The following is a 12,029-nucleotide window of genomic DNA, read 5'->3' on the forward strand; positions in this document are numbered from 1 at the left end:
CTAGCCAGGAAAGAAGAGTGGAAACTGAGGCTCAGGAAGGTTAAGTCCGAGACCCATGCCACACAACCCACATCTTCAGTGTCAGGTGCGAAGGTAAAATGAGCCAGCCTCTCCCTCCCTTGTCACCGCAAGCTGCGTCTGTGTCCCTGTCTGTCTGTTTCTATTTCCACCAGTCCCTGTCTGTCTCCGCGCCTCTGCCTTGTGCGTCCCCCATCTGTGCCCAGAAGCCGCCGTCTCTCTCCGCGCCGGCCCCCGCACACCGCAGCTATTTTGGGCGTTTTGGGTGTAGCAGAAAGCCCAACAGCTCGCAGGGACGCTTCCTCCGGCCCCCGGCTCGGACCACGCGCAGCACGCGGCCGGCTCCTCCGTGGGATTCCCGGACGGGGAAGTCCCAGCGTGGGGCCGCGAAGCGCGAGCAGAGGGACCACCGCGCCCCCAGTGGTCAGCCGCCGCACCTACACCCGCCCGAGCGCGCGTGCGTCACCTGTCATCATGGTAATGGGAGGGCGTCATCTCCCGCAAGCTTTGAGTCAGCTGCTTGCTGACGTGCGCCAACGTCACACTCACCCTTGGGAGAAATGAGTGACCAGCGAAGGGGCTGGGAAGGTTCTGGACCTGGTCTTCAGGGGGAACCCGCGGGTTCTATGGGAAGTTGCCCCTCGTCCTCCGCACAGGCAGGTGACCCTTGACGAGGGTTCAAGGGATGAACTGAGGGAAACTGAAGAAGAGCAGCGGGGAGTCTGTGGTTCCGACCCAGGCCCCCGGAGGGGGCGGGACCTGGGCGTGGGGCGGGGCTTAGACTATAGTCCCCGCGGAGCACAGTAGGGGGCGTACTTTTGCCTAGGTTCACCCCTTTGCACTTACACACACACACACACACACACACACACACACACGCATGCTTTCCAGATTTATAAATTCTCAGTCCAAAAATAGTGAACAGGGAGAGCCGGGTGGTGGTGGTGCACGCCTTTAATCCCAGCACTTGGGAGGCAGAGACAGGCAGATCTCTGTGAGTTCGAAGCCAGCCTGGTCTACAAGAGGTAGTTCCAGAGAAACCCTGTCTCGAACCCCCTCCCCCCCACACACAAAAGGTGGGCCGGGAGCCTTTCTTGTGGCTTCTCAGATGCGGAGACAGTTTTGGCCAGCTGGTGAAGGAAAAGTCGCCCAGGATGAGGTCTCGTAGGTTTCAGATGTAAAGAAAAATAAGGTGGGAGGGGGAAACTGCTTAGAAAACATGAGTGGATCACTTACGAAGGGTGATACTGAATGTAGAGACGTAGGCCTTTAATTTCAGCGCTTGGGAGGAGAATCAGGCAGTGATTTCAAGGCCAGCTTGTGCTACAAGAAGGAAAGAGAGAACTAGGGTAGAAAAAGATGATGAAATAGGGCGTAGAGGTGCAGGACTGTAACGCCGGCAGGTGGTAAGCTGAGGCAGGAGGCCAGCCTAGGCTACATAATAAGTTTCCCCCACACTTAAATTATATGAATTAAGGAGGCTCTTTCACACCTAAGTGTGGGAGGGCACTCTCCAAGGGAGGCTCAGAAATGAGAGGCCTGTATGTGCCCATTAGCTGCTCCCTGGGGTAGTTAAGTAGTTGTGTTCCTGGGGGCGGCATTTAGACCCGCAAGACACACCCCAATTCCACCCATGTCCCTCCACAGAGGCCCAGGGGAGCCACAGAGTCCTGCTGTGTCAACATGCTAGGGGCGGACCTGCGCTGCCCTTGCCACCATCTCCTGGTCAGGACTGGGCTCAGCCCGAGTCCTCAGATCCTGGGGTCCCTCCGATGCCAAGGCCAAAGAGCCTACGGCGGCCGCTGATCCTGCCTCGAATAATTATCCGCAGAGCGGAGGCCAACAGGTAGGCACGAGGGGGATCGAAGTGGAAAGTGAGCACGGAGGAGTAAGCCAACCAGGAGCCCTTCCTGAGTGGCCAGCGTTTTGTAAATGCCGCTCATTCTGGCTGGGACAGCTCTGTTCGGAGGTGCCCTGGCAGCCTCAGCAAGCATCCCCCCCCCCCCCCCCCGCCCCAAGCTGCCTGAGTCAGCAGGGGCCTACATAGAGGAAAAGGGTTTGCACACCTCCAGAGCCTTCAGGACGCCCCTAAATTCGCAGAGTGGAGGGGCTGGTCTTTGGCCAGCGTGTGGTGCAGCTGCTTCAGTTTTCCTGCTGGCAGCATTAGCCAGCATGGTGGCAGCTTGGAGTAAGTCCACAGCTTGTGTTTTTCACGGGGGTGAGGGAAAGGGTATGAAAAAGGTCTAAGTCCTATCTGTACTTTTTTTCTTTAAAATTTTTTATTACATTTATCTATTTTTATTTGTTTGTTTATTTATTGTGTGTATGTGTGTGTGTTGTTCAGAGGACAACCTTGAGGGTCTGTTCTCTCCTTCCACCATGTGGGTCCTGAGTATCTGACTCACAACGTTAGGCTTGGCAGCAAACGCCCTTCCATGCTGAGATGCTGAGCCATCTCAGCAGCGCACTAGCTGCGCTTTCCGCTATTTCTCATGGGGGTCCTCCCAGGGCAACCTACTCCCACTTCTTGGCTGGGAGCTCAATTAGAGAGCCAAACGGCTGGGCTGGCTGGCTCTGTCAGCCCACCCCTGCCCAGCCCTCATTCCCCTAGCCTCCATCTTTGCAATAGCAGTCTCGCCTAGTCCCAGCCTCCATCCACTCCCTTGGAGGGTCTCTGCTTAAGTCATGATACTTCTTTCAGATGAGAGGAAAAAGTTCCTTCTCCCACCCTCCAGGCTGTGTTTGGTTCAAGTCCAGTTTGATTCACCTCAGGACTTGAGTCTTGGCTCACAGCTTCGAGCCTTCCACCTGCAGCTCCCCTATGCCCCAACTCGAGAATCACAAGACCTCGACCCTCATCATCCAGAGTTGGAGCCAAGGCTACACCTCTCAACCCCATTCCCAAAGACTTTGATACAGCTGGGCACCGTCAGCACTTGCAAATCCCGCTTAGATGCCTGGGGGAAGGTTCCTGAGAAAAGTGGCTTCGCGGAACACCTGGGGCTGCTGGGGGGGGGGGCAGTTCTTCGTTCATTATTAGCCCACGCTTGGAGTCCCCTCCAGCTAGAGAAAAAGTGGTTGAATAAGTTGGAGACTGGGAAAGATTTGTTGCCTGTATGTTAAAAGGAACGGGAGTTGGGGGGGGGGGGAGGGAGAATGCAAGGCTTGTCCCGCTAGGCGATCAGGAGAAGGGGGGGGGGGGGATGTACGGGGGCGAGGGATTGGACGGGGACACCGCAGCGTCTGAGCAAGGATTCAGCCTGGAAGGGAGGTGGGGCACCGGGGATAGCAAGCAGCAACCCCCCCCCCCAACCCAGCAGCCATCAGGGCTCAGCCAGAGCTGGGAGGAGGGTTGGGGATGCGCTTGAATCCCGGCTCACTCTTTGCTCGCTCGCTCGGCACGGCGCTGAGGGAGGCGGGAGCGTGAGTCACGGCGACTCCGGATTTAGGTGCCGGAAGGGGGGTTCTGAGGGCGGGGAACGAGGGGAAGAGGCTCTGCTTGTTTACTCGCCTAAAAACGACAGAGGTGGAGTGTACCCTCCTAGGCTCTCGTGTCCCAGCTACCCCTCTCATCTGCCTCAGTTTACCTTCCGCAGAAAAACTTTAAAGTTTTTAATAATTAAAAGAAGAGGGGGCGGCGATTGGGCCGGCGAGATGGCTCAATGGATAAAAGCATTTGCCTCCAAGCTTCCCGGGGCCCACAAGGTGGAAGGTGAGACTTGACTCCCGTGGATTGTCCTCTGACCTTGCCTCTCCGAGGCATCTAACGGATATTCGCAAGGATTAAGGGTGCACAACTGGACCAAATCTTGCTTCAGGAGTTGAGTTACATAGCATTTGGATGGTGAGGTGGGGGACACGCGTGCCCACACGCATACACACACAAATAATGTAATACATTTTTTCTTAAAGATAAAAAAAGAGGTAGCGATAACTATTTTTCAGTCACAAGGGGACCCAAAAGGACACACCCCCGACACAGACACACCTCAAAAGACCGACCACACAGACTTGCACTAAAATACACCCTCGGGAGTCACAGACAACAGAGGAGAAATTCCGTGGAAAACTCGTACCAGCATCCTCCCATCATAATCACAATACAGAGCCCGAGCGCGTGGGAAGGTGTGCGCAGCCCGGGGCCACCGGAACAGACCCCCATGGGACGCTCCGCCCTCCCGACGGGCCGCACACGTGCGCGCGCATCCTTACACCCCCGACAGCAGCAGCGGGAGCAGCCACCACGTGCGCGCACACACTTCCAGGCGACATCGAAAACACTGACAGCCCTCGGAAGAAGCCACGTGCGCTCACATCCCGCCAAGCTGTGGGGGAGCCACACGCCGTCACTGTCCTATGCGCAACACTACTGGCTTGCAGACACTGCACCATGGAGGCACGAGGACCACTCCCCGAAAAGGGAACCTGGGAGAAAGGGTGACTGGGGTTCTAGAGACGAGGAAACGACAGCCCCTGACTCCGCCCCAGCCTTGATGGATGCGGCTGAGTGACACCCCGCCAACCAGTCGGATGTCTCAGTCCGAATGCCATTAACCCTTTAACTCTTCGGTCCCTGAGCGTGCCTGCTATTCTAAAGGGCTCTCGGAGATAGGCGAGCGGCGGCACCCCCTCCCCGGCGGGATTGGGCTGTGCGTGGGTGCGGAGGGCCGACACCCTCCTCCTCCAAGGAGGGGGTAGTGCTGTGACAGTCGCCGGGCGGGTGGTGGGGCAGGGAGGGGCGGACCGGGGCGGGGAGTCGCGGCTGGCGCCGGGTTCCGAGAGCGTAGCGGGCTCCAAGCGCCAGGAGGATTCCGGCGCCGCTGCCGTCCGCGCTCTCCACCCTTGGGCGCCATGGCCCCACTGAGGCCAGGAGCCCCCGTGGGTCCCCAAGCGCCTCGGCCGTGGCGCCGCTGATCTCGGACAGGTCAGGGGACGCCTTGCCCCCCGAGCGTCCCGCGAGACAGAGCAGGAGCCATGGAGCCTCCGGCCGCCCCCTCGGAGAGGAGCCTATCTCTCTCTCTCCCTGGACCTCGGGAGGGCCAGGCCACCCTGAAGCCACCCCCCCAGCACCTGTGGCGGCAGCCAAGGACCCCGATCCGCATCCAGCAGCGCGGCTATTCGGACAGTGCCGAGCGCTCAGAGCCGGAGCGCTCGCCGCACCGGCCGATGGAGCGCGCCGACGCCGTGGACACTGGCGACCGGCCAGGCCTGCGGACTACCCGCATGTCTTGGCCCTCGTCCTTCCACGGCACCGGTACCAGCGGAGGCAGCAGCAGGCGGTGAGACTCCCCAGCGCGCAGAGCGCCCAGGCGCGCAAGGGGCGCCACGCGCAAATCTGGCCAAAGGGGGCGCTGTGGGGCGGGTGGGGTCAGCGTGACCCGCGTGGGTGGTGAGAGGGGGAGCCACTGCACCAGAAGGTCTTCTACTGTTGAGGGTTCCAGGGTGAAGTTGGGGTTTGGGGATTTCGTGTAGCTTCAGGGCTCTCTACAAGCTTAGCCAGTAATGGTCCAGTGCAGCTGCCGGAGGGAGAGAGGGTACCCCTTGGAGAGACTTCCTGGGGGCTGGGGTCATTGTGTGATACCCTAGTGATCATTCTGTAGGGTGCCTGCAGAACCACGCTGGTTACTTCAGGTGGGGTAGCACTCTAGGTGGAGTGGAGACATACATTAGGGGAGCCCTACAGTAACTGCTGTTAGGAATCCAGGGGGTCCTCTGGGAAGCACTATCCAGTTCTGTATTAAGATTTGGAACAAGCCCCTTCCAGACATTGAGGGCTTCTTGGACCAGTGCCAAGGGCATTTGAGGTCCCATCAAAGAGTAGTTCCCAGCCTTCTGACCTGACAGTGTGGTGGATCACTGCTGTGGTCGTCTCAGAGAGAGAGGGTCCTTAGGTATGTGAGTGGCTCGGGCTGCCTGGATTCGGGGCTCTGCCTGACTCTGCTCTGGGGACAGTTACTGTTGCCGAGTGGCAGTGTGCTTCTGGCTGTCCCAGGGTGACCATGTTTGTGTCTGTCATCTGCGTGGCTGTATTGCACCCAGGTGACAGTGATAGTTGTCTGTGGTGTTGACAGAGTAACTGTGTCTTCATGAGGCATGGTTAATGTGGCATAGTGGCTATGTGCTTCCAGAACAATAAATACATGATGGTTTCCATGTTCCAGGGGCCACCTCTTTGCTGTCAGGGGCTGTGCTGTGTGCCTAGGACCTGAGACTGTATGAGACAATGTGACCACCCTTGTTTGCTTTTTTTTTTTCCCAAAGAAAGTAGCCTGGCTAGCCTAGAACTCACTTAGTAGCCCAGGTTGGCCTTGAACATGTGATAGTCCTGCCTCACTCTACCGTGTGCAGTTTTACGGTCACTTGAGTTTAGTGACAGTTCTGACAATCAGTACTCTGGTGAGCCATGCACCACCATCTGCCCTGGGTCTCCTAATTACGAGTATCTTCTTGACCTAGGATAGTCCAAGTGATTGAAGCCACTATAAAAGGTACCCGACTCTGACTGGGAGGCCTTCAGGCCGCTAGGTGGTTGACAGCTAACATTTGCGTTCCTTTGGAGCACCCGTAAGATGGCATATCTGGCTTTCTCATGCCTGGAGTCCCCAAGCAAGGCCCCTTTAGACTATGACTGCAGTCTTCCTAGATCCTTCTGGGATACGCCCTCCCCCCAGTTCCTACAGCTCTTCAAGGACCGCCCCTCCCCCCTTTATTTTCCCCAGGCCCAGCTGCCTGAGTCCCTACCAGGAACCAAGAGTCAGGCTCCTGAGATTTCTCAGAGGGAACTAGGAGAGGGAAAATGAAAACAAAACACACACACTATCTCTCTCACACACACACTCACACACAAAACTCACATCAACAGGAAATGCCAACCCAGAGACTGGGAGCCCTTGAGATGGTGCAGGGGGTGGAGCGCCAGGAAACCAGGCCCTATTCTCTTTTAAGGCCCTAGGGACTTCCTGGCCCCCTGTTGTCTGATGAACAGTGACTGAGTGGTAATAATTATAATTCATGTGCCCTTTCCTTAATGGCTAGCTTTTGGACTTCAGGCCTGGGGCCTTTTCTACACACACACACACACACACACACACCCCTTTACCTATTTACCCCACTACTTGCCAGTAGCTGGGATCCCTGTTGGACTGATGAAGAAACTGCGGATCAAAAATTCCTTTCGATGCCCTCAAGCTCTGGTTCAAATATCCCAGGTACCTTTGCAGAAGTTAGGCACTACCCAGGAGCAGTCAGTTTGAGAGTTCTGAGCTCCCGGTGCGTGCGAAGGACTTTGCAGGGATTGTTGCTCAAAGTCCCTGAACTTGGAGGAAAACGGAGGAGGCCGCAGTGAAAGCGGCTTGTCCGGTAGTGAGAAATCAGAAACAGGAATCTCAGCCCATCCCTGAACCAGCTCGGGTTTCGGTTTCCCTGCGGGAAGTATGTAGCCTGCAGAGGCCGCAGCTGGGACAGCTGAGTTGCCTTGTGGACTGAGAGATGGCATTGGTGCCAGCGCCCTGCACAGAAAGAGGAAGGGGACCGAAAACAAACGCAGTTGAGCTGGTGCGCACACACCAGATCCCCGACACTCTCCATCGTGGAGTCCAGGCAACTAATGCAGAGAAGGTGCAGCCACCCTACTAGGCTTATAAGAACCCCAGAAGGGAGGCACTTTTCCTCTTCGAGATGGAGTCTGCACTAGGTCCTCAGATCTGGCGGGGGGTGCGCGAGACGGCGCTCCTGGCGCGGCCTCTGGGGCTGAGTCACATACCCACTGCGATCTGTCAAAAGACAGATGGAGAGGAGAGGCAGAGGCAGGGTAGAGAGGGGGCACTGGATTGGTCTCTTACCACACATTGGACCTTCCCACTTTCTCTCCTCCAGAGGAACTCTTTCTGGCTCCCAACGAGACATGTGCACACAACCAGGCTGGTATCTCTCTTGTGGGTGATGTCTGTTTCCATTGGGGTCCTCTGCCCTTGAGTTCCCTGCTGCGCGCCCACAGGCCGGGCCCAGAGCTGGGAACCGGGTTCTTGGAGCGCCCTCTGCTGGACTGTGAGAGACGTGCGGCGTTGACTCTCATTATCATTTCATGCCTTTTGAAAGCCTCGGGGAGCTGGGCGCCAGACTGGCCAACCGCAGGCTAGGACAGGGTTGTGTCCCATAATTACACGCGCCTTAGGCCACTGCAACAGGAACAGCCTCTTGGCGGACACTCTTGGTGGAACTTGAAAGAAAAGTTGGCCCACCCTGTCCTGCCTCTGAGCCTGGGTCCCAGCAAGCACCGGAGTCCTGACTCCAACCTCTTCGGTACAGCTTGCAACCTCCTTGGCTGTCCACCTTTTATTTTTTGGAGGGGGAGGCAGGTTCTCACTGTGTAGCTCTAGCTGTCCTGGAACTCACTGTGAATACCAAGCTGGCCTTAAACTCTAAGAGACCCACCTGCCCCTGCCCTTGGGAGTTCAGGGACTGAAGGCCTGCACCACTGTGCCTGCCTTTTGTTGTTTTTGTTTTTTCTTTTTGAGACAGTGTCTCTTTGTGTAGTTCTGGCTGTTCTGGAGCTGGCTGTGTAGACCTGACTGGACTTGAACTCGTGGAGATCCTTCTGCCTCTGCCTCCTGAGTACTGGATTACAGCAGTGTGGCACCATGCCTGGGTGTTTGAATTTTTTAGATTCTATGTGTTGGGAGGTGGGTATATGCATGTTAGTGCAGGTGCCCACAAAGGCCAGGGGCATGGGATCACCTGGAATGCAATCCTAGAGGGTGCTGAGATTCAGTCTCCTGTTCTCTGCAAGACCAGTACCAGCTCTTCACCCCTGGGCCATCTCTGAGAGCTTCTTCCCAGACAAAGGTGGCCAGCATCCCAGAGAAGCAGGATTGAAGTTACAGACAGAACCAGGTCTCCGCTCCAGTACTTCAGGGAGGTTTGAATGGTGTCTTCCCTTTGTGATCTAGGAACAAGGACGGTTTCTCTCTGAGCCTTAGTTTTGGTGTGTTGCTTTTGTTTTGTTTTGTTTTTTGAGAGAGGGTTTCTCTGTGTAACAAGCCCTGGATTTCCTGAACTCAATTTGTAGATCGGGCTGGCCTCACACTCAACAGAGATCCGCCTGCCTCTGCCTCCCAAGTGCTAGGATTAAAGGCGTGTGTCACCATCACCCGGCATGTATTGCTTTTTATATAAGATTTTTATTATATATAATAATTTGTTTTTTATTGTGTGTGATCTGGGTATGACTTTGGGCACAGTGCAAATGTGGAGGTCATAGGTCAACTTTAAGGAGTTGGTTCCCTCCTTCCATCATGAGTTCTGTGGATGACACTGGGTTCATAACCCTGTGTGGCAAGTGTTTCTACACACTGAGGTTTCTTGGCAGACAAAGAGAATTGTTTTATTTTATGTGTATGGACCTAAGTGTGTGCGTGTGTACTAGGTGTATGTAGGTGCCTTCAAATATCAGAAGAGGATTGTCAGATTCCCCAGCTGGCGTAAGAGGAGCTTGACCTGCCCAGTGGGGATGTTAGGAGCCAGACCCAAGTCTTCAAGACCAGCAGATGTTCTTAGCCGCCAAGCCTGTCTCTAGGCCAACACGTTGCTTTTGGCATGGGATCCTCCAGTGAACCAGCGTGGCTGCTGACCCCATACAGGTGTGTCTGTGTGAGTGGCAGTCCCAGTCACCTTCAGGTTTAGTTCTTCCAAAGCCGTCTATTTTTGTTTGTATGTCTGTCGTAGGGCAGGCTGACCGCAGAGGTTTGTGCCCCCACAGCTGGGTGACTTGATTTTTGGAGGCAGTGTCTCCCCGGCCTCCACCCCTCCTGGTTCAGAGATTACAAGCTGTTGCCCCTGCCATGTTTCTTTCTTTAAACATTTTTTATTTTTCTTTATCTTATGTGTATGGGTGTTTTGCCTGTATGCATGCCTGTGTAGCACATGCATGTTGTGCCCATGGAGGCCAGAAGAAGGTGTTACATCAGAGTTGCAGATGGTTGTAAGCCCCTGTGAGGGTGCTAGAAATCAAACACTGTGATCTCTAAAAGAGTAGCCAGTGCTCTTAAGTGCTGAGCCATCTCTCCTGTCCCTAAATCCCCCACCCCCCAGCTGAGGACCAAAGCAGGGCCTTGAGCTTGCTAGGCAAGGACTCGACCATTAGCTAAATCTCCAACCCCGATTTCTTTGTTTCAGTGTAGATCCCTGGACCGAGGCTTTCTCCCAGCCTTCTCATTGTTTGTACTTTGAGTATGTATTGCGAATGTGCGTGGTGTCTGTGTGTGCTCCTCCTACAGAGGCCAGAGGAGGACACTGCTCTCCTGCTTTCTTCCCTTGAGACAGGGTGGATCCTGGGGTCTTACATTGTTGCTGGATTAGCTGACCAATGGACTCTCCGGTTCACTGACTTTCAGGGATTGTCCTCTCTCTGGCCCCCACCACTGGGTTACAGGCCTGGCTTCTGTGTGAGTGTGAGATTTGAACTCAAGTCTTCATGCTTGCACAGAGAGTGCGCTCCTCGGGAGCTGTGTCTTCATCCTCTGCTGTTGTTGGCTATTGTTTGTTTGGTTGTTTTGAGTTTTTGGTTTTCTACATAGCCCTAGCTGTCCTACAACTAACTCACTCTGTATACCCGGCCGGCCTTGGACTCAGAGATCCGCCTGCCTCTGCCTCCTGAGTGCTGAGATTAAAGGTGTGTGTCATCACGCCTGGCCTCCCTGCTATTGTTTTTTGAAATGGTTTCTTGTGTAGCTCGGGATAGCTTTAAACTCCAGATGATTCTGCCTGAGATTACAAGTACAGATCTCTGTGTCCCCCTCACTTGGTGCTGGAGGCAGAGCCCAGGGCTAAAGGGGTCCTAGGTAGGTGTGCTATCCACTGAGCTCCATCCCCAGGCCTCGGGCCTCTTCCTCTCATCAGACAGAGCTAGAATGAGTAAGAAAAGCCTACCCTGGGCCTGTGGTCTGATGATATGGGGCCTGGGCAGCCAAGGATTCTTTGGAAAAAGCATTTCCTCAAATGCTATCAGTCAGAAGAGAAGTCCCTCCCAGCTGCAGTCTCTCTTGCCAGATGTGGTGGCTCACACCTTTAATCCCAGCACTCAGGAGACAGAGGTAAGCAGTCTCTGTGTGTCTGATGCCAGTCTGGTCTACAAAGCAAGTTCCAGGGCAGCCAGGACTGTTAGACACAGAAGAATCCTGTGTCGAAAAACAAAAAGACAAAAAAAGCACTGACTCCTCTTCCAGCACCCACATAGCAGCTCATATAGTATTTGCCTTAGGCCTAGGACTGTTCCTCCTCCTCCCCTTTAACTCTCCATTCCAAGAGATCCGACACCCACCAGATAGACATCACACAGAAAGACAGACAGACATCACACAGACAGACAGATATCACACAAACATCACATAGACAGACATCACACAGGCAGACAGACATCACACAGACTGACATGTTGCAAGAACAACACCAATGCACCTTAAATAAATAAATCATTAAAAAAGATTTTAGTTATTTGTATTTTTGATGTATATGGTTGTTTTGCTTGCATCTTGTGTCTGTGTGCTATGTATGTGCAGTGTGTTCAGAGGTCACAAGAGCACATCAGATCCTCTGGAACTGGAGTTCAAGTAGTTAGTGACCTGTGGGTGCTGGGGATCGAACCTGGGTCCTCTATAAGAACCAGAAGTGCTCTTAACTGCTGGGTCATCTCTCTAGCTGATTTTACTTCCTTTATTACATTTCTTTAGGTTTATTTTGTGTTGAGGGAGGTGTGAGGCTCCATGGCAAGCATGTGGAGGTTAGAGGACACACTTGTGGGAACTGGTTCTCCCCTCCCACATGTGTCCCAGGAACTGAATTCAGGCCCCCTGGCTTGCGGCTCAAGTCTCTTGGTATGAAAGAAATCAAAGGCAACCACCCTGACCCCTCCCTTGCTTGATGTCCTCAGCTTCCTTCATGTGTCAGAAACCTTCTCCGCAGACATGTGCCGCTAAGGCTCTGACTCAGAGTTGTTGCTGTCTGCACTCAGTTGA

At 54.6% G+C, this 12,029-nt stretch overlaps 1 protein-coding gene across 2 annotated transcripts in view; it reads left to right on the plus strand.

Moving 5' to 3' along the window:
* The first annotated feature begins 4,705 nt into the window (after positions 1-4,705).
* Pde4a (phosphodiesterase 4A) overlaps positions 4,706-12,029 on the plus strand; it is a 44,101-nt gene continuing 36,777 nt past the window's right edge. Inside the window, exon 1 of one of the 2 annotated variants that reach the window (XM_041657060.1) lies at positions 4,706-5,297. In XM_041657060.1, coding sequence (XP_041512994.1) covers positions 4,993-5,297 — 305 coding nt within the window. In that variant the 5' untranslated portion in view covers positions 4,706-4,992. The remainder of the gene's footprint in view (positions 5,298-12,029) is intronic. The other variant, XM_041657063.1, reaches the window with a different exon arrangement.

Source organism: Microtus oregoni, unplaced genomic scaffold (assembly GCF_018167655.1).
Source record: "Microtus oregoni isolate MIOR12 unplaced genomic scaffold, Mior012 000008F_ref0000371, whole genome shotgun sequence".
Lineage (NCBI taxonomy): Eukaryota > Metazoa > Chordata > Mammalia > Rodentia > Cricetidae > Microtus > Microtus oregoni.